Here is a 23,757-nt window from a genome sequence, read left to right as displayed (position 1 = left end):
GCTTATCTTAATTTGTCGACAATCCGACATTTATTTATTTCCAGAATGTAAGCAGAGAACGTCGATTTAGATAAGAGTACTAAGTGAAAAGGACATTAATCATTCCTGGATTGAAATATCAGACAACGAAATGACCCCAATCAGGGTAATTAGAACAGTTTGCGAATAAAAAACTTGTCTTGGACAGTCTTTGATACGTGTTGCGGCTGGCGCCTGAAGGAACAACAAAACCATTTTCGATGCAACCAAATAAAAATTCACGTCGCCTAATTAATGAATGCAAAAATTTATTACATTTATCATCATAAATAATGGTAGCTGCGAATGGTAAATTCACCTACACGTTCACATTAATAATACACAATAAATGTAATTAATTAACACAAACGTTAATTTATGGAGGTGCGCATCTTTAACCTTGCATTAATAATTTATAATTTTCATTAAAATCTTGACAATAAATAAGACTTTTTTGAAAACTCAATAGGAAAGTATTGAATGTCTATTCAGGTATGTATTTATGTGTATGTATGTACTTGTGAAAACTGCATGAAATTCATTCTTGCATTAACCACTAAGTACTACTTTCGTCCCGTAGTTTAAGGTTGCGGCTTTAAATTAACTTTTAGTTGTGATTTATTTAAACCAAAATAAATAATATCAGCGCTGTCAAGTTTAGGATTATCATGTTATCCACTTTAATCCTGACAGATCATAAACTATAGCATTAATGCGCATAAACAAGTCCTTTACCAGCAGGGAGGAGGTCGCTTTTTCATTTTAACTACAGCTGTGTGCTGGCTAGAATCTCACCACTATTTTTTCTTGATTTTATTTAATTTATGATTTAATTTCTACTTGTGTGTAAAAATATTTATAGAATATCACTATAAACAAATAAAAACTTGGATGGTGTAGTATCTTTAGAAAGGTAAAAGTTTTAAAAACTAAAAATACCCGAACAAACACATTTTCAGTCACAATTAATTGGTGAAAATTAAAATAACCCTGATAAACACAAATGAAAAGCAGTTATATAGTGCTTATTTTTCAAGTGAATATATGGACAATATAAATGATATTAACCTGTAGTCGATAGAGTTCAACCACTTCAAACTAGATCATTGAATTATTGTAGATAATCTTTTATAAATCAAGCCTACATATTTGCATAGCTTTAGAGCTTCCATTATTCTTCTGTCAACTTAAATCTATTCCTTGTCATATAATTCACAATCAAAATTTATTGCATGCGTTTATTTAGTAGAGTCGCAACGCAGTGGTATCTAGGCCTTATTATTTTAAGATTTACTTCTTCTTAAAATAAAAATCCACAATTGTTTATAAGACATAAAACATAGTGACTTTTAAAAATGTGCAACGTATACAGATTCTGTATACAATGAAATATGAAGGTTTATTTTGCTTTTTGTGCTTTATTTAAGAAAAGAACAAGGACACAATGAAGAAACCCAAGTGTTGTTAGAAAATCAAGACAATCAAGTGTAATTGTGCAAAAAAGTCTTGGGAAAATGGTTGGCTTGATGGTAAGTGACCTTGAATTTGTGGTTATACCCTACCTACAATGCTGCTTCTGCAGTAGCTTCCAGACTTACATGCATGGTTCTTTTTTGAATCCTTTGTTTTCCACAAAGTGTAAGTAAAAGCACATTAAATTTAATACAAAATTTAACTTAAGTCGATGCCTGTATGTACTTTCAAAATTTTTTCGTGGTTTTTATGTAAATTTTGAGGTAAAAATAAAAGTTTCTTGTATGTAATAAATACAGCGTTAAAACCTTTAGAGACAAAGAGCTTTTGCACTTATTTAAAGGAAGCTACATAAACTAAATTAAAAAATTTAGCTACTGCAACTTTGACAGCAAGCCAGAACGAAATGCTTACAATGAATAATTTTTTCTTGAACAGAAACACGAATACTGAGCACTTTTAATAAAATTCTAAACTCAAAAGCGTAAAGTATTTGTTTCAATGGTATCTGAGTTAAGATTTCCCATTTAGAAGAATTATATTACCATAGGTGGTGTGGAGATCGTTTGTAAATTTGAATATTTATACATTCAGTCATTTAGCTTTACATAAGTCCTACATTGCAGTTTAATTTACTCGTTTTAGCCTCATACCTGTACTGGTAAGTATAATTAATACTGAGTTGAATTACCTAGAAAGAGGGAATTTAAAAGGAAATACGCTGAGATTACTGTCATGGGATAGTATTTATGACTTGACACAGAAGAGGTAACCTAGAACCACTCATAAATAGCAATTATTTATTAATACGCCATAAACGCATGTAATCTGTCGCGTTAACAGGAAAGCCCATAGATTGTACGGTTTGGATTAGCTCACGCTTTGCAATTACAAGCTCTATGAGATATTAAGTAACATAAGGACAATACCGGATATGTAATTATTAAATGCAGCTATTTATGGGGTAGGTCTAATATGAAGCAGTGTTTATTCAGGGAGAAACATTCAACTTTTAATGGTTCCATAAAATTTTATATTTATGGTAAACCGAGTCTCCCGGTAATGCTCATTACAAAATTAAAAATTCTAGAAATGCAGTAAATAATATTGCCTATTTGTTATTTAAAAAAGCGAATGTAGGTATCTAAGTAAAATAGTGTTTAAGTAAAAATGATGGTGTTAATAACAGACCTTCACACGTTTTATGGACGTCGACGTTTTTATGTGGGTGATATTTTATTTTATTGTATAATAGAAGAATAAATTATAATGGAAGAAATATTTTTATCGCCGTTCCAATTTTCAACAATTTTGTAGACACCTTCACACACTGGCCGACAGAGAGACGTGTCGGTAGTGAATCCACAGGTGTCTGCGTCCCGCCTACGCTGTTTGTGTTCCGGGCACAAGAACAACGATGTAAACACAAAGTGACACAAGACATTATGGGCATTTACCAGGGAACTGACTTAATGCCGTTTTTCGACAATTTATCTAAGACGTCTTTTGATCATTATCCCGAATCTTTATTGCTGAAGTCAATTAAATATCCACCCACGATGACGACAACCCGAAAGATGTGAGGTTATCGATGCCCGCACAATTCCACCTAGATGGTATATATAAATTGGTATACAGATACTGTACTCGATGGGTTGCCAGCCGGATTCCGAAGAGCGTTTTGTGATACTGTCAACAACGGCTGACATGGAAATGGTCGATTTCTGAATCATGTTTTCTGTCGGAACTCGTCATATCTTAGATCACCATAACAGTTTTAAATTCCATCCTATAGATGATTTCAGTGATTTCAACAGAGAAGTTTCAAATTCATACAGTATACATTATAATAAATTTGAATAATTTTTGGGGCGTCTTTTTTTTCACACTCAAATGTCATAAAAATCGGTAGATCAAACATAATGTGTATCAAGAGTTTTTCAAACAGAAGTCAATTACTTGAAAGCAGCTCCAGATTTTAAGTAATAAAATCACGATCTAAAGTTTGCAAAAGCAAAATCTGCAGTTTTCTAAATTATATTTAGCAGTTTCAATCTAGCACAAGATTATTTAAGAAAGAGACCAAAGTAGACAAGATTAATGATACAATATCTCAAAGTCTGCAAATAAATCTAGGTCTCATCCACAAATCGATTTCTGTTCTTCTACTATCCTTATGTATGTAAACGATGTGTCAATTTTTTTTTTGACACTATAAATATCTTTCCAGTATGCAGATGACAGTAGCTTGCTTAACACCAGTGCCATCGGGCAAGAGTAATTAATGTAACTATACAGCTTGCAAGACTTGGTAAAATTAAACACTTCCCTATTTTATTTTTTACCCTATGCAACCAGATTTCTCAAAAAAAGCTCAAATTGTGTTCTATTATACGTATGGTGAATTCCATGGCCGTGCCGCAAAAATATTGCATTACTAACCCGAAGGCACTAGTCCGATTGACTTAGAATTCTTTTTATTCATTCAAGAACGAAAATTTGAGAATACAGTAATGTTGCACCCTCCTGTGTTTATTAATAACAAAATAAGAATTCTCATGCTGAGAGCAACTTCCCAAAATAATATTCAGAATGTTTTGCTCCATTGTAGTTTAATTAATATAATTTTAGCCACCTTTTCTGTTTTGAGGAAGCAACTTGCTATGTGCTTAATCGTCGAATTCTTTCATTGTATCATGTCTTGATAGTATATTTTTCCCATTGGGCAACACTCCTGCGTAAATAATAATTTATGCAGCTGCACAGTATGATTCTTTATGTACTTTAACGGTCCACATATATCTCTTTTTTAATTTATAGAGGTTGTCATAAGAAAATAAAATGAAATTCGATTTTTTTTGTTATTTTAAAGAAGCTAAATTCGAATGTATTTCAGGGACGATGGAAATTCTTTTAAAATAACTTTTAGATCAATTTTTAATAAAAGAATAATAATTCTCCTCCAGACATTCGCTCTTCAGTAATATTATAGGAATTCACTGAGGGCCATAATTTTGTTGAAACAATCATGATGAGAAAAATGTTTCTTTTGGAAAATTCAGTTCCTCACAAGCTATCTTCATAACTACCGTTTTGCGCTATCAGTAACATTTATGAGTTAGTTTATTAGTCTGATAATGATCTAGATAATTTATGTTTAAAAGAAAAATTAAAACTGACGCAATCGCATATGACTGCTGATTATTATTATGATTTATATATTTTTTTATATCTGTTATCTATCTTACAATTTCAATAAAGATCTCAGTGATAATGACTAAATATGATTTTTCAGTTCAAAGACGATGTTGAAGATACCGTCTGAGCCATCAAGTTAAGGAGTTAAAGTTATTATTATTGTTAAATTTTTAAGCCATCCACTACCATCAGTTTAAAACATAAAACTGTGTCCAGTCCACAAACAACATGCCATCTGAAAACTTGTTTTTATTAAAGTTTATTTAAAAAAATGTCCAGTGACGTCATCGATGCTATGGAAGGGAATGTACAAATAAATTTTAGTCGATACACTGTACTTAATAATTCTGTTAAATTTAAAACACGATCAAAAGCGGCTATGGATTTTTTTAGATTTGTCTTTGATTGTTACATTTTCAAGTCAAACTTTCAAATTAACGGTAATCTGACAAGACGAAAATTCCACCAAAGATAAGTCTTCAAAAATCCATGGCTGTCTTTGACCGTGTTTTTTATTGCTTTACTATTATTTACTTGCCTTACGTTTGAATAGCGAAAAAAAATTTTTTTTAGCGTTGTCCTTAATATATGTCATTTTAACCTTTTTAAATATTAATTATATAGCACTTTTGAAAAATATTTGTTTTATAATTTTATATTCAATACAATATAAGTTTAAATTAGTGCTTTATGTTAGACAAAATTTTAATGCTCTATCAGATTTAAATCGATATTTTGCAATGTGCTCTTTTGAATTTTCAGTAACTAGTTCTATTTGGTTCATTTCACACTTCGGCTCTGACATTTAGTTTGTATTTTGGATGAAGTGCAAGAAAATCTGGACAATGTCAATTATCTTAAAATATCCAGATACTATCTTTGCCCAGTTGACAAGTAAGGCAACGCCCGTTGCGACGATTGCAAAAAATTCGTTTGTAATCAACACAAAGAGAAGGAAACAATCGTAAAATGTATATTATATTATATTTTGCCCTTTTTTCTTAAAATATGTGGTCATGTTTTCACAACAAAAATTTAACAGATGACTACGTATATTAAGGCTTAATATAAGCCCCGCCCACCCACCCTGTCTCAATCGTGGTAATTTTTTTTTACCCGTCATAATTCTTGGGGTGAAGCTTCAAGTGCAAAATCCTTGTTTTCCTACTATAAATTGCTATGTGAAATATGTTCTTGAGTAACCGTGTTGTTTAAAGTAAAATAAATATATATATATTAGGTAAAAAAGAAAGTCAAAAGATAAGCCCCACCCATTTAATTTTTAATATATATAGTATTTTTTGAACATGTGGCTAAAAAATATGTCTTACATGATAATTTCTTGTAGAGAAATAAGGATTTTGCAATTAAGATCCGCCCTCGGCTCACGACGAATAAAAAAAATCATCACAATTGATGTTGGGTGGTGGATAGGGCTTATATTTTACATGTTTTTATTTTCTTAGTATACGTAGTCATGTTTTCACAACAAAAATTTAAAACAGATGACTACGTAGTACGTATATTAAGGCATAATATAAGCCCCGCCCACCCACCCTACCTCAATCGTGATGATTTTTTTTTACCCGTCGTAATTCTTGGGGTGAAGCTTAAGTGCAAAATCCTTGTTTTCTTATTATAAATTGCTATGTGACATATGTTCTTGAGTAATCGTGTTGTTTAAAGCAAACTATATGTATTAAGTAAAAAAGAAAGATAAAAGATATGCCCTACCCATTTAATTTTTAATGTATATAGTATTTTTTGAAAAATATGTTGCTAAAAAATGTTCATACATGGTAATTTCTTGTAGAGAAAGGAGGATTTTGCTGTTAAGCTCCGCCCTCTTCGCTGACGACGAATAAAAAAAATCATCACAATTGAGGTCGGGTGGGTGGGCGGGGCTTATATTTTGCCCTTTTTTTCTTAATGTATGTAGACCTCTTTTCACAACAAAACTTTAAAATAGATGATTACGTATACTAAGGAATAATATATGCCCCACCCACCCACCCTATCTCAATCGTTATGATTTTTTTTCCCCGTCGTAATTCTTGGGGTGAAGCTAAGTGCAAAATCCTTGTTTTTCTACTATAAAAATGTAAAATAAATTATAATAAGACTTTAAAACACACATATTCGTTTTCAGTGAAATGTCCAGGTTGTCATGTAAACTATTTTTTTTTTAACAAAATAAAAAGTGTAAACGTTTAATTTTGCGTAATATGTTACTTAAGGTCTAAAGTAACAAAAAAAAAACAAAAAAAGTCAATAAATAGGCTGGGGTCCTTTGAGGCACAACTTGGTAAACAACTTCGCAAAAAAAGCTTGTTGCGCTGAGGGTTAAAAGAGTATTTTACAATATTTATAATTAGAGTATTGCAACATAAAAAATACAACTGGTTAGAAGATACCGTATAAACTGTCTGTACACCTAACAGTTCATGTTAATACTTTTGGGATCCCCTTGCCTTCGCGTTCAAACATTTTAGGCAGATACATTAAAACATAATTTAAGTTTCCATTATTAAATCCTTTTACCCTCCCGCATAAATATTACTATACCGTCAAAATACAACTAAGTAAGTATTGTAAAATGGCAGAAAAAATTAAATGTACCTTATAGATATAACAGATACGCAACAATAACTTACTCTTAACTTACGTAATAAAATATATCAGCTTTAACCACTACCATAGACATATAGAGGAATGTTGTACTGATTGGTCTGTTGTCAAACAGCAAATTCTGGGTCCGGTGCCGGTTTTCAGAGACTAGGGAAGGGGTTTGGCAAATGAAATAAATATACACCTATCTCTGTCTGGTATTATCTTGTCTAAATTTTTGTAATTTTTTTCTCAAGATGTGTTGTATGTCACTACGATGGCAATTCTGATCTGTTTTGTATGCACGATTAGTGCTACCTGAGAATGCAGAAGTGGCTATTATCTTTCCAGAATGTATATTAATAAGATCTCAGAGCTTGGTTCGACATCAGTTTTAAAGATATTAATCCTATGTAGTTGGTTCTTAACATATTCAACATTACCAAGTGATTCACTGAAATGTATTGTGCTGTTTTTATAATTTGAGTGTGTTTTCTTTCTTTTACTTTAGTTATGAATTATGGTTGTGAATATGTATATATTAATCGTAGCCAAACATGAGCCCCTCCTCTTATGTTGTTTTCTTCAAATAGTAATTAAGACTCACTAATAGCTCCACCTTTCTTGCATAGTTGGTATTTATTGCAGAAGATATGCTTACGTAACGATCACGTTTTTTCAATTTTCGGTTTATCTAAACTTTGCGTAAAAAATTACTACATATTTTTTTCAAGTAATTTCTTTGGCCATTTGCACACTCTGTAACTTGGGTCTAATATTCTAGACTAAAATTGTTAACAAATAAAAAAAGCATAGATTATTACAATATAGTTAGTGCAGATGTCAACCGCAAGATAAAAAAATAACTCATCATGTGCAATGTAACAATAATTTTCTTAGGTATAGTTCGACCATGACCCGTTCAGATATCATAAAAACTGTTGCTTCCTTTTCGAAACTATAAAGAATAAGCTATTTTTATGATCTTGTTATTTATGTTGGACAGTCTGGTTTATTCTGACGGATGTTAAAGCTCTGTACGATATATGTGTAGGTACTAAATGTAAAACTTCCATCTGAAAGTTGAAATATGCAACGTGTGGAAGCCAGTTCGAAACTTAAACATAACCGTTCTTTAGAAAACAATTTAGGGAGCTGATTTATTTCGATCACTGTTGTAAATTTAGTATGCCTGTAGACTTTTTTTTATTTTCTTTGAAAACTATAGGTCGTCCCTCACTGAAGGATCCTAAATTCAAATTAATTTAGTAAACCAGAACTGTATTAGTTTTTGCAAAACGTCAATAGCAGTAATAACACTCCCCGTGTCAGTAGTAATATTATGCTGACAGACATTATGCAGTACACGGATTTAACATTAGACAGTAATTGTAAGATACTTTACTATGGTTCAAAAATACCAAGGAGACGAGATGTCTTTCAGAGCGAATATACTATTCTATAATCAAATACAGAGATTTTCTTTTTCATAATAATTTAAAATGTTTAAAGACATGTTTTAAACATCTTTTTGAAACTTATAGAGTATTTTTTAAACAAACAAATGGCTCCACATTAGAGATAAACAAATAAAACGTTGTGTCACACTTACTTCTCTAATCACTAGCTGGCTATTACGAGGAAGAAGTTACCAAAATTATAATAAACCTATTACCTAGATCTCTAAGTAAGTGTGAAGAATAATGTCTTCTTATTAAAGCTAACCATTACGGTTACGCAAAATTTATGTCGTAATTTTTGCCGCAAGAACAGGTTACTAAATTAATTATTATTATTAGCACGACAAAATGTGAAAAATGTGAAGAACAGGAAAGACTATCATAAACCATTAAGGCATCATTTAACTTGTAAATATCATAGAAACCTAATAGTGTCGAAGTGAGAGGACATGAAAATTGAAAACCTACTGCATATCTCTAAACTTTACGTTATATAGATAATTGATTTGAGAAGTACAATAGAAAAACAATTAAAATATTGCAACTATCTTAAAGATATTTTTTCTTCGACGAAGAAACGAAACGTAGTAGACGCAATAGGTAAGTGATTGCTTTTAAAAGGGTAATTAAAATTTCTTCGTGCAAACCTTGATAGTATGGCAGCAGCCTCTTGTCTTGAAGAAATGGGAAAACCAGCTTGAGATTTTTTTTATAAATTTAGTTGAAAAACAGCGACTATATGAAGTTTTGTTGTAAGAGATGTCAAATTATTATAAATGAATTTCGCTAAAATTATTATAGTTTTGAATTATTAATATCATCACATGATTTAATTATTACGAAATGCCAGTAAACTGGACGCACCCTTACAATGAGCTCAACAATTCACAGCCAACTGTAAACGTGAAACATTTTAAGTACCAGTAATTTTATGCGTAAAACTCAGACATAATTTTTAGATCTTGCAAAAAATAACAGAAAGTTGAAATAGTTATTCCTATAAATACCCACCTACGATGACGACGTGCCCGAAAGACGTGGGGTTATCGATGCCTGTGCAGTTCCAGCGATGGTGTCTGAACTGATACTTGCATTCGCTGGTCGCCAGCCGGATTCCATCTCCAACGGCGACCATGGCGTCCGGTGAGGACCTGCACATATCCCTTTGGCGGCTGGTGAGCCCCGGAATCCGACTGCAGAAAACTTCGGATCCCAGAGTGATGACACCATAAACCCTGAAACAAAAACGAAATAAATCGGTCGCCGGCAATTGCGGAACGACAGTATCGCTTTGGCTCTTTATTTTCGCTTTTGTGTTGTTGGTAGCAAGCGCGCATTAATTGACATGAAATATCTGTTGGTAATAAGACCGACTCCTTTAAAGACTGACTCGGCGATTATCTTATTTCTCTCATTAAAACAGCCCACATGTTAAAGAGAAATACATTTTATTTAATAAAATACGTAACGGTTAGAGTCCACAGTTAAATTATACTTAAAATCGGTTTTATTGACTTGGTTTTATTGGCAAGGTTTTATTACTGCCACCGTGATAGCAATGTTAGTTGTGGGATATTACCAGGTTTCATCCATAACAAGATAAATCTCATGCATAAAAAAAATGGGCCGTTTATATTGTCATCTCTTACTTGTAACGTGCCATGCCCACACTCGACCAATTTTATTTATGTGTTTTTAATGAGACATTGAATATCTGGCTATAATATTTTTATACAGACATTTACCTTCTGACCGTCGCATTATCAACAACATGGGCATGATTGACTCTGCTATATCTGACAATGAGATACAGTTTTGTCGATAGCCTATATTGCGATACAAGATTATAATAATTCCACGCTCGATTGGATCCTTGATGGCTGATGTTTTACGCTTCAACGGAATTGTTTCATTAATAATTGGCTGTCATTATAATATTAGCAAAAAATTTTTATAATTATTAGTCATAAAGTATAAAATTATATAAACATGATTTACCTAAAATGTCATAACTGTCTATCAAAATATGTCGTAATAAACCTGAACTATCTGTTAATAGAAACACGTATACGTAAATAATTATCTAGTTTTCTACAGCTGTAAAGTGTCTGTTACTGCACGAAGTAATTTAATATAAGAGATTTTACAACGGTATTCATAATGAATTCTCAAAGAACTCAGTACGTACATAGTTTATCGTAAAATCTTTGTCATTTTACAACTAGTTTGATTTTTGTTTATTAAAATTTGATCATTTTTAAAGTTGCAACATTTTTTTGCTTATCATGTCATACGTGGGAATTTATTTGTATTTTTTTTTTCTATTCGCGAGCTATCAAAGCACCCAAACTGAGTGCTTTAGTGGAAATGGTGTAATTTATATTTTCACTTTTGGTAATCATTCAAATGTTCACACTCAAATAATGTGTATATAAAATAAACTTCATAAGAATGTAAAATGTACAATTATTATTCACATTGGATGTGTCTCGGGCATTTAGATTAATTTCAGGAATTCTAAAAAAAAATATTGCTCGACTCTATATGCCCTGTCAAGTAAACGTTCCAAGTAGAGTGGATATGATTTTAACGTTTTGAATAAATGCATAGTAAATGCCATTAAATGTTGCTCAAACTATATTTTTCATTTAACTATTCGAAAATTAAAAAGCTTAATGAATCAATAAATTTCACAGTAATGGATAATCAGGCTGTAGAATTACTGTGTCCGGTTGTAAATTTCAACGGGAAAAAATCTTCAAATTCAAATTTCTGTAAGATAATGACAGCAAAATTTTTGAAATTGTTTTTGACTTGTCTTTGTAATTAATTGAGAAAATTAATGAGGGTACACAATTATAGATGTAATATAATTTTTTCTAACAGAATATAGTCTTTTGTAGATTTTAGAATATTTATTAGTGTTGGATGAACGATTTCATACAGAGAAGACGCATTATAATATTGAGTGTTTTTTTAACACAAACAAAAAAGGCCATGTATGAAGTTCTGAAATGCACAGTCGTTCCAATCAGCTTCAACGTTTTGAGGATGAAAGTAAACGTGTTTGGGCTGTAAGTAGGTAAACAACTAAATTCGGTGATGGACAGTTTAGGACATTTAACCATAAGCACCAACCAGACCGTAAATTTTGTATATAAAATTATCAATGTCATATTATTAAAATTAGAGGTATCTTTAGCTCTCCTTCTTTGTCCATACGAATTTATGACGCCACCACCCACAACCTGTTAATAAAACGAGAAACATTATGTGGAATAAAAAGAAAGTTTTCATTTGTACAAAATTAGATAACTTCATAATACTAAGCTTGACATGATTGTATAACGTGATGACACGATAATGTTGACCATTGTAATGTCATTTGGAAGCGTGAATCTCCTGACTCACACTGATTTAATTATCTGATGTCAAGAGCAAGTGGGTTGGAAGCTTCTTTACTACCTCACTACCGTCCGATGTGGCTTTTTGGTTTATTACTCTGACTCTGACAGACCAACTACCGATTTCATTTAGATAAAACCCCACGAGATCTGTTAACTACCCGTACAGCCTCTGGAAATATGCGATTTCGGTCGAAAGTGTCACATTTACCCTTTTTTTAAAACCAGACAACATAAATTTTATCGCAGAGACCCTCATGCTGCTAAAATTTTCAAACTGTGATTGCATCAGCTTTTATTGGATTTGTATGCAAATTTATGAGCTAAAACATAATTGGTCTTTTCAAGATGTAATACTAATAAGCTAGAGACAAACGATCCACGAGTGCGTTGTGGCATTCAAATCAGTGAGAAAATAGTGGAGGGTTGGGCTTATGGTTTTAAGTATGATACAAGACCTAACGGACCAAATTGTCAAAGAGAAGAAACTTTAAAATAAAATGCAGATCATAAGATACCAACAACAATTCTTTTAGGGTAAGATGATATGATAGGTATGGTAATATGATAGATGACAGTTTACTTTAAATTTTTTTGCAAATTTATTATTACAAATTCTGTACGATGTTAAGTAAAAGAGTAGAAGTTTGGGTTTTATTTAAAAAGATGCTAATAAATTCGGTCGAACAAATTAATAATTAATTAGTCTTAAATATTAACAATGTTCTTTTTTTTGTTCTGATAAAATATATATATAAAATAAAGTGTTTGTGAAATTCTTACGGAGCATATATTTATGTATGATTGTGTAATTACTTTTCATGAAAATATTCTTGTCTAAAGATAATGACAAGCATTGAAAAGAAAACTATAGAACAAAAAACCATTAAATTAATAAATCAAAGTTAATAGTAACAAACTAGTAGAAAAATAACTGATTAGTTAAAATCACTTTCAAATTTCCTTCCACCCCTAGGTTATGTATTAGTAAGTAGTTTTCCGGTCCTGAATGTAGTGTTCTCTACATAGACATTATTTCTTTAGACCGATCAACAAGGTTTGTTTGTCTGACTATATCATGCAGTACTGCACAGCTATAAGTGATTTTTGCTATAAAGATCGCTGGGTAATGTAATACTTAATCTTTTCGCTCTTACCTGAGCTTTAAGACTGCTTTTGACCTATTATATGTGCTTCGAAATAGCGACCTTTACAGAGGTGTGTTGGCATTATTAAATAGGATTCTAATGGACGTGCTGAATCACCAGACAGTACAACGTATACAGAGCCAGGCAATCTGGCGTTGATACTTAAAATTTTTTAATTTGAATCGTATTCTGCAACTAGGTTTAAAGCATTTTTTTTAAATTAATAAATAGAATAAATACTTAATTAACATTTTCAAGATTTTTAGGCTAATTTCCTGAAAGAGGAACAATGGCAATAAAAACCCCATCTATATATTCAGTTATACAAGAAAATTCAAAATTTTTCAAAAAACCACTGTATATTCCAAGTATTTCGTTCAAGTTTCTTGGAAATTTTATATAATGATTTTTAAAACTATCAGAATTTTAAAATATGGAAACAGTTTTACCCAACTAAAAATTCAAATTAAAAATATGTAATTAAAAAAATTTCACAATTCGGTAAACATTTGATTACAGAAAAAGCACTAAATTTGAGATTAAGGTTAATCTCATATGTGGTGTTAGCACTGACATTTAAAGGAAATTCCCTAGTGAAATGCTACGGGTGTGTGTATTAAAATTTACGTTCCTGATTATTTCGTTATATAACTTAAAATTTCATTTATTCTCAGCAAAGAAATAACCTTCCCACCAATGCACGGGAAATTTCGCATTTACAACTAGCATAAGTAGCATTTTCAGCAAATTCCTAGCTGAACTGATTAACTATCTGCTGCTAGATACACTTGTCTAACAATTAAACCCAAAAACATAAAAAGTTGTTTAAATTACGAAAACGTGGAGTTATTGAGTGTTGATTAATAACAATAATAATAGTAGTGAATAATAATTTTAAATTATTAAGTATCCTTTTCTTAAACGATTAGTAAAACTCTGCAGAATCTGAAATATTGCAAGCATCTGTTTGAAAAAAGTTTTGAATTACCACTTTTTTCAAACATATAAAAAGATTCAAAAGGATAAAAACGCATCTAGAAACCAAATCCTTGAGAGTGCTTTACATTGAAGGATATCTAACTTTGATTTTGTTTTTTATTTGTTAATTATGCCTGCAGTCTGGAATAATCCTTATTAAAACTAACAATTTATGACCGCGAGAACTAAGTCCCGACATGATAACGCAACATACACCGTCTATTCGTTATTTCTACTATTTTCGTTTAATTTATGTACCAATTAAACAGAATCTGTTCAGATTAATTATGTCATCAATAATGATTATAACATGGGTATCAGTTTCTCTTGAAAGGTAATCCAAATTAACGTTCATGTTTTATCTTTGGAAATATAATAATGCAATCAAAATGTTGAAAAGCTAGCAAAAGACGTTATTTCGACGGTAACAAATTTTGGGTCGTCCATAAACTCCCGCGTTGACAGAGTGTCCTGGGTGGTCCTGCCCATAGATCGCCCTACACGTTTTCGCTGCTCTCCAGGAACCTGGTGATTATTAGCGAAGAGATAAATCAGGAGTGGATGGCCGTAATTGAGCCGTCATCAGAGTTTAGCCTTCGCAGCACCAGTCTGTTTCTCGTCCATATTTGTTATCACTCGATCGACATTTATTAAACTCGGTGATTTGCATGTTTTGTCCATATCGAGGTAGTACTTTTGATTTATCGCTCTTTGTTGACCATAAAGTGCACAAAAGATAAAAGTAGACCAGTGCTCGCTTGCATATTAGTGGCATAGAACCGGATAAGCTGCAATATTAGTTAATTTATTGTAATCTTATTGGTTTCCGACAAACGAAGGCGATAACACATGCTAATTGCGGGTTATATACTTTCTAATTACCCACCGTCTCCTCCCATGCCGCCCCCTCTAGAGGGAACAACCTCGTAATTTATCGATCTTTTACAGTCGTTTAGTTTTAATAGTTAGATAGTGATATGGGATCTTCTTTCCAGTTTCTGATTTACTGCTTCCACAATTTTAATTTAAATGCTGGTGATCGAGTTGCGGGCAATTTTAGGTCAAACTCATTTCACCTCTTTCTTATTTCTTTTGTTAGTCTTTTAAGATTATACTGTAAGTCGGGCAAGTCGTGATCATCCAAAAATCATTAAAATGCACAATTTTATCAAGCGATTAACGATTGGAATGTTGAACATTTACATACATTTCAGAAGATTTGGAATTTCTGACCAGATTTCTTCTTTGTGTAAAATATCTCATTAAAAGCACTATAAAAATCACTGCGACTTTGGAAAAAAATCCATTAAAAATTTTAATACATCTAATTGTGTTAATTTAAAAAATATACACATATGTTTACGTACGAATAGCTTAAGGAAAATGTTTAATTGTTTACGCATAGAATTCAGAAGAAAAGACATAAAAGTATGCTAACTTAAATTTTGTAGATTTGCTACGTAAATACCTGCTAAATAAAAGTATTCTTAATTGAGTGCTAAATACTGCTAATATAATATAAAGAGAAAAATACTGACTAAAGCAGTGAAGGATGTGGTACTTGGAACTTACTCTAAATTCTGGAAAGAATCAATTCGAACCATATTTTTCACCAAAATTCAAAATTGGTCGAAAGTTATTTCGACAGAACTTCCTTTGCTTCTGAAGCACAGTCCAACAAATATTACTTCTCTGAAAAATTATAAAATTTGATTTTGCGAAATTTTACTTTTTCGTGATAATCTCTATGGAGTAAAAACAATGTCACAATGTAATAGTAAAAAGGTTTCACTTTCTTGAAAAAAGACAGTTGGGAGCTCCAAGAAGATTTAATATTCATAAAAAGGACACTTGGGGCCCCCGAAAGGTTTCGCCTTCTTTAAAAAAAGACATTTGGGGCCTCCGGGAAGGTTTCACATTCTTAAAAAAAACAGTTGAGACTCTGAGATGGTTTCACATTCTTAAAAAAGACATTTGGCGCCTCCGAGAAGGTTTTACATTTTTAAAAAAGACGTTTGGTACCTCCGAGAAGGTTTCACATAAAAAAAGACATTTTGGGTTCCCGAGAAGGTTTTATATTTTAAAAAAAGACAGTTGGGACCCCCGAGAAGGTTTCGCATTCTAAAAAAAAAAATTGGCGCCCCCGAGAAGGTTTTACATTTTTAAAAAAGACAGTTGAGACCCCCGAGAAAGTTTTACATTCTTGAAAAAAAGACATTTGGGGCCTCCGGGAAGGTTTCACATTCTTAAAAAAAACACAGTTGGGACTTCGAGAAGGTTTCACATTAAAAAAATATATATTTGGCGCCCTCGAGAAGGTTTGACATTTTTAAAAGTGACAATTGGGACCCATGAGAAGGTTTTACATTTTTAAAAAGACAGTTGGGACACCCTAGAAGGTTTCACATTAAAAAAAAGACACTCGGCGCCCCTGAGAAGATTTTACGTTTTTAAAAAAGACAGTTGGGCCTCCTAAACCTTTCATGTAAAAAAAGACATTTGGCGCTCCCGAGAAGGTTTTAAATCTTTAAAAAAGACATTTGGTACTCCCGAGAAAGGTTCATATAAAAAAAGATATTTGGGGCTCCCGAGAAGGTTTTACATTTTTAAAAAGACAGTTGGGACCTCCAAGAAGGTTTCACATTAAAAAAAATATATATAGCGTCCCCGAGAAGGTTTTAGATTTTTAAAAAAGATTATTGGGACCCCTCAGAAGATTTCATATTCTTAAAAAATACATTTAGGGCCCCCGAGAAGGTTTTACATTCTTAAATAAAAGACATTTGGGGCCCCCGGGAAGGTTTCACATTCTTAAAAAAAACACAGTTGGGACTTCGAGAAGGTTTCACATTCTTAAAAAAGACATTTGGCGCCTCCGAGAAGGTTTTACATTTTTAAAAAAGACGTTTGGTACCTCCGAGAATGTTTCACATAAAAAAAGACATTTTGGGTTCCCGAGAAGGTTTTACATTTTAAAAAAAGACAGTTGGGACCCCCGAGAAGGTTTCGCATTCTAAAAAAAAAAAATTGGCGCCCCCGAGAAGGTTTTACATTTTTAAAAAAGACAGTTGAGACCCCCGAGAAAGTTTTACATTCTTGAAAAAAAGACATTTGGGGCCTCCGGGAAGGTTTCACATTCTTAAAAAAAAACACAGTTGGGACTTCGAGAAGGTTTCGCATTCTTAAAAAAAGACATTTGGCGCCCCCGAGAAGGTTTTAGATTTTTAAAAAAGATTATTGGGACCCCTCAGAAGATTTCATATTCTTAAAAAATACATTTGGGGCCCCCGAGAAGGTTTTACATTCTTAAATAAAAGACATTTGGGGCCCCCGGGAAGGTTTCACATTCTTAAAAAAAACACAGTTGGGACCTCGAGAAGGTTTCGCATTCTTAAAAAAAGACATTTGGCGCCCCCGAGAAGGTTTTACATTTTTAAAAAAGACATTTGGTACTCCCGAGAAGGTTTCACATAAAAAAAAGACATTTGGGGCTCCCAAGAAGGTTTTAAATTTTTAAAAAAGACAGTTGAGAACCCCGCACATCCTAAAAAAAAATATTTGGCGCCCCCGAGAAAGTTTTACATTTTTAAAAAAGACAATTCGAATCCCTGAGAAGGTTTTACATTTTTAAAAAGACAGTTGGGACCCCCAAGAAGGTTTTACATTAAAAAAAAGACATTTGGCGCCCCCGTCAAGATTTTACATTTTTAAAAAGACAGTTGGATCCCCTAAAGGTTTCATATAAAAAAAAGACATTTGGCGCCCCCGAGAAGGTTTTACATCTTTAAAAAAGACATTTGGTACTCTCGAGAAAGGTTCATATAAAAAAAGATATTTGGGGCTACCGAGAAGGTTTTACATTTTTAAAAAAGCAATTGGGACCCCTAAGAAGGTTTCATATTCTTAAAAAATACATTTGGGGCCCCCGAGAAGGTTTTACATTTTTAAAAAGATAGTTGGGACCCCCGAGAAGATTTCACTTTAAAAAAAGACAGTTGGGAGCTCCAAGAAGATTTAATATTCATAAAAAGGACACTTGGGGCCCCCGAAAGGTTTCGCCTTCTTTAAAAAAAGACATTTGGGGCCTCCGGGAAGGTTTCACATTCTTAAAAAAAACAGTTGAGACTCTGAGATGGTTTCACATTCTTAAAAAAGACATTTGGCGCCTCCGAGAAGGTTTTACATTTTTAAAAAAGATTGTTGGGACCCCCGAGAAGATTTCACTTTAAAAAAAGACATTTGGCGTCCTCGAGAAGGTTTTACATTTTTAAAAAAGACAATTGAAGAGGTTTCATATTCTTAAAAAATACATTTGGGGCCCCCGAGAAGTTTTTACATTTTTAAAAAGATAGTTCGGACCCCCGAGAAGATTTCACATTAAAAAAGATATTTGGCGTCCTCGAAAAGGTTTTACATTTTTAAAAAAGACAATTGGGACCCCTGAGAAGGTTTCATATTTAAAAAAAAAATACATTTGGGGCCCCCGAGAAGGTTTTACATTTTTAAAATGATAGTTGGGACTCCCGAGAAAATTTCACTTTAAAAAAAGACATTTGGCGTCCTCGAGAAGGTTTTACATTTTTAATAAAAAGACACAATTGAAGAGGTTTCATATTCTTAAAAAATACATTTGGGGCCCCCGAGAAGTTTTTACATTTTTAAAAAGATAGTTCGGACTCCCGAGAAGATTTCACATTAAAAAAGATATTTGGCGTCCTCGAAAAGGTTTTACATTTTTAAAAAAGACAGTTGGGACCCCCGAGAAGGTTTCACATTAAAACAAAATATATTTAGCGCCCCCGAAAAGCTTTTACATTTTTAAATAAAGTGGAGTATATTCTTTCCTTTTCGAGAAAGTGGGATAATTTCATCAATAAAAAATTTGTTATGACATCATAAACATAAATAATACACAATGCGAGAGAAAAAGAGAAAAAAAAAAACGAAATAGAACATGCGACGTCCGGTCCGCTTTCCTGACTCGTAACGACCAGACCACGACCGGTATGCCCTACACCGTTATTATACCGTACATTATGTTTTTGCAAAAATTTGGACGGTTAGGGAAAAACTCAAAGCGGATTCTTACACTACATTTAAAGGACTGTTGTTGTATAACAGTTCAGTGAAATAAACATAGAATTCTTTCAAATTACGTCATCAAATTGTTGGTGGAGATGACTAGGAAAATTTTGGTTAGCATTTAACCATCTACATAAAAAATTTGATGACAATCGGTCGAACAAGTCCGGAGATTACGTGTATAATAAAAATGGATGGATACACCAGACAGATACACAAACGGACACACAGAGGGAAACGGGAGACTACTTTTTTCGCACTCTAGGGGTCATGAAACGTCTAAAAAATATAAAGGTTGCTATTCGTCCGATGGATTCGATTACTATACTTCCTTAGCTTATGGTCGGGAAGTAAAAAAATCCTTGGTAGTGACAAAACATGTTTAGTTACAAAAAATTTATTCACGTCATTCTTAAATACAGAAAAACATTTTACTGTTATTTTATAACTTCTAATTATTATTTGAATCTTATAAAAATAGAAAATAACTTCTTCTGTTATCTTGCATCTCACCAAAGACAATGAAATCTTTATGTACAATCTCGCTGTAAAAAAAGTTTATCATATTATTATTATTATTGTTCACCCCCACAGTACAACCATTTATGGGGGTACTTATCTTTCTAGTAACTCGAAATTTCTCTGCAATTTTTTTTTGTGAGTCAGAAAACAATGCAATGCAATAAGGCTATAAAATGAATTTTTCAATCAAATCTTAAGGGAGCTTTTGTTTGTAAATAGTGGGAGTAAATATTTCCTATAGATACATCTACAGATTTTTTTTTTACCACGGCTTTTTACTTGCTCCACATATAGGGTATTTCACTCCTACAACTTATAACTGTTATATTTTGAAGGCATATTTTACATATTTTTCAAAAAAATATAATACCAGATCTTATGTAAACTTTTTTAAACATGTTCGAAAATTTTAGAATTAAATTAATGCAGGATTAAAATACCAAATTAAAATACGGAATACAATAAATTTACTTTTTGGGAATCTTGACAAATAATCAAAAGCGTTAAAACATTTTGCTTTTTCTCAAAACGGTCTAAAAATATGCACAAGCCTGAAAAACAATGCAAACAAGTGTGGATTTTACGCAACCCTTTCTTATTAAATCCGTAACGACGACGCTCAAATGACATTGAAAGTTTCAGAACTTGTAGCAGCAGTTCTATAGCTTAGAAAAAAATTGTGTTATTCAATGGAAGATACTATCTGAGAATTAATAACGTAAGCAATTTTATTCGAATATTTATTCTTATCTTGTTGCCTATTAATTAATATTACACTTCAAGTACTGCGGATTTAATATGAAATAATAACTAATTTTGTTAATTAAATTTTAAGCGATGTTTTGCAAAAACTCCACATACCTGTCGCTGAAATAATGAAATTGACGATCATACGCCGGCTGACTCAAAAACAACCTTGATGCGAACGGACGTAAGATCGTATGTTCAACAACCTGCATTCCCACCCTAGTGTAGGTTTAGGTTGTAGGTGCTTTCGAAATATAGTGAATAAGAAATGGCGTTGTCTGCTTTGGATGGTAAAGTCCGGCTAAAGATATAGTGAGTGACTTCGTAGTGACGACACATTCGTTACAGAGACAGGTACCGCACTATATCTTTCGCTGAACTCTACTATTGCCCTCGGTTTGACGTAAATCGTGTTAACATAACCTTTAATTTACTTACACATAATATGTGTCACTGGGGATTGACATAACATGAATTTTCACATAGAAGCGACAATTGCCAAGTTGTCAATTAAATGTCAGTTAGTGTTAAAAGTGAAAATACTACTTCAGTTGTTTTCGTATCTACAAGCATTTTCTTGTATTCTTAGACATATTTAAATCCTTCTAGAAGTAATTATATAATGATAATAATAAATGAGTATAAACATTTAAAAAATATATTAATTTAGTTTTATAAATAAAGAAAAAGGGGAGAGTAGATCTCAGATGTCTCTATGTAAGTGGTACCCGGGACGTAGGATGTTGATATTTTTAACCAGTTAACCAAAATAAAAAATAAGTCATGTGTCAGGACGTCTAGTGCACCTTACAAAGCTATTAGCGGATCTAATATATACGCTTGTAGTCTGATGAAATTGAAACCTCAAGGATGTCTACTATATTTTTATTAAAATTACAGAAATAAATATTTTTCCCCTTTTCTCAAATTCTAAAAAGCATCATAAACAAAGCATCTTAATATCATTTCAAAACAACTTGAATTTTAAAAAATTCGTTTAAAGAATCATACTAATTGCTAATTTTAATTAGCGGCTAAGGATTAATAAAGAAATTTTATCACACGTTCGTGGTGTACGTAACATTCAGTTGTATTAAAAAAGAATCCAAAGAAGTTTTACTTTTACACGAATGGAAATCCGCTTAACTTTGCCAGGTAATTTATTTAACCTGTGCTTCAGTCATTTATTATTAAATGAAAATTTGTATCTGTCTACATTTTGTTGACAAATGGTTCTTGACATACCTAACCTCCGCATCGAATTCTATAATTTATCAGAGATATTTAAATTACTGTTTAACTAGACACCAAACCTGCAATTTACTTTACACTAACCATATAATTAAGCACTTTGCTGATGTGCTTTAACGCAAGATTTTCTCAGACTTGCTCTACATAATCTGCCTCCGGCCGAGAACATCTTTTGTTGTTAGCATATTGGTTTTCAAGTAAGAAAGCAGGATTAATTAGTTGGTAAAAGCGCTGTCTAAAATGTTTAGGCTAATCTAATGTTTAATTATTGTTGACATGATAAATTTATTAGTTTGTTGCAGAAAATTAATTATCCTGCATAATCAATGACATACGAGTATGTTAACCGTAACTTCATGTTACAAATAGTCCAATAGCTTACATATTGATATTAGAGCAATTAATTATATCGGCTCAGAAATTGAGTTTTGTTCACGGTACGACTTGAACACGCACCTCGCCAAATACTCATGGTCGAAGCACCATGGTTCACAGGACTTCTTCGAATTTAATCGACTCCTTTGATTTAAATGCTTGTAAAGCTTCCAATAACTTTCAAATTTATGTAAATATTTTGATAACACTCCTAATAATGGTGGCACGTTATTTACATAAATTCTGTTTTTATACCCCAACGTGAAAGTGCCTAAATGAGTTAGCTTGTTCACCTGCTGGTCATCTTGTAACGGTAATTTATAGTATTTGGGGGGTGTGAACGCAGCTATGCACTTATCCTCATCTCATATCGTTATCAAAATGATAACGGCTCCAAATAAAGAGGCAATCGTACATCTGGCGCGTTGCACGTAAGCGAAGAATGCACGTTGCTCTCGAACCTTTTACTACCATTTTATCTTCTTCAGCCCTTGTTAGTGAATCGCTCATATTGTGGGAACGTCTCCAAAACGAGATGCGTTGCTGATTTTGTTTTTTAAGTGGTACCATATCTTTGTGTAACATTTCATTATAGTGGATGTGGCAACGTTTTGTATTATTCTGCTTTAAAGTTAACTTTACATTTGGTGGGTATCATTGTTGTAGCTGACAGAACATTAATATTCAAGCAATAGTAGTGACATCTGACCGTTAATCAAATCCTTATATTTCATTTTAATAACAACTCTTTAAGGTTCACTCAGTTTCTACACATTTGATTATATGTCATCGTACATTATACGATGTCTAAACATAGAAATCAAAGATGGATTGAATAGTATAAAAAAACAAAAAGATTGACGTTCTGAACATTTACTGTAACTTCGTTAACAATCTTATCGTTAATTTTCTTGTCACATATTATTGACTGGTTCGCTTGCAGCTTTATATAATATGTAGATGAAAGATGCAATTTGTAGCATGTTTTATTATTACACCGTTCGCCATCTTGCAAATTTTTTGAAGTGCTAATTTATTGAGAAAATGTCAGTTCCAGCTCGAGAATTACGGTCAATTTGTTCATTATTTTTAGTAGTGAAAGTTTTTGACTTTGAAGAGCAAGAGTATCTTTATTATGGGGTTGTACCGACTGCTCCATCAGGTTTGCTCTACATTTGGGAAAAACTCTCTTGAAAAAAGGTGTAGTTTTTGAACAGCAATCGAAAAACATGTTTAGGATTAGGTAATATTTAAACATTAGTTTATTTTCTTTCACTTTATTTTTAGAGGCACTATATTATCAGTGCCGCATAGTGTGAAATTAGTAACTCAAATAGGAGACCACTTATTACATGGTCACTTTTTGGGTCCACTTTATCCCATTTCGTCATTTGGTAATTGCTAAAATGTAGTGCATTAAGTTTTATTATTTATTAACCAAAGACACAATGAAATTTTGATGTTATATACCGTAAAAAAAAAGACTTCCAAGCT

At 32.3% G+C, this 23,757-nt stretch overlaps 1 protein-coding gene across 2 annotated transcripts in view; it reads right to left on the bottom strand.

Moving 5' to 3' along the window:
* Nucleotides 1–23,757, bottom strand: part of LOC135134552 (protein Wnt-2) — an 89,699-nt gene that overhangs the window by 42,028 nt on the left and 23,914 nt on the right. For both annotated transcript variants that reach the window (XM_064063246.1, XM_064063245.1), the window contains exon 2: nucleotides 9,768–9,991. In XM_064063246.1, the coding sequence (XP_063919316.1) occupies nucleotides 9,768–9,991 (224 nt within the window). The remainder of the gene's footprint in view (nucleotides 1–9,767; nucleotides 9,992–23,757) is intronic.

This window comes from Zophobas morio, unplaced genomic scaffold, assembly GCF_036711695.1.
Source record: "Zophobas morio isolate AGI-343-1 ecotype UQ-CSIRO unplaced genomic scaffold, CSIRO_AGI_Zmor_V1 ptg000023l, whole genome shotgun sequence".
Classification (NCBI taxonomy): Eukaryota; Metazoa; Arthropoda; class Insecta; order Coleoptera; family Tenebrionidae; genus Zophobas; species Zophobas morio.
This window is presented reverse-complemented; position numbering and strand designations above follow the sequence as displayed.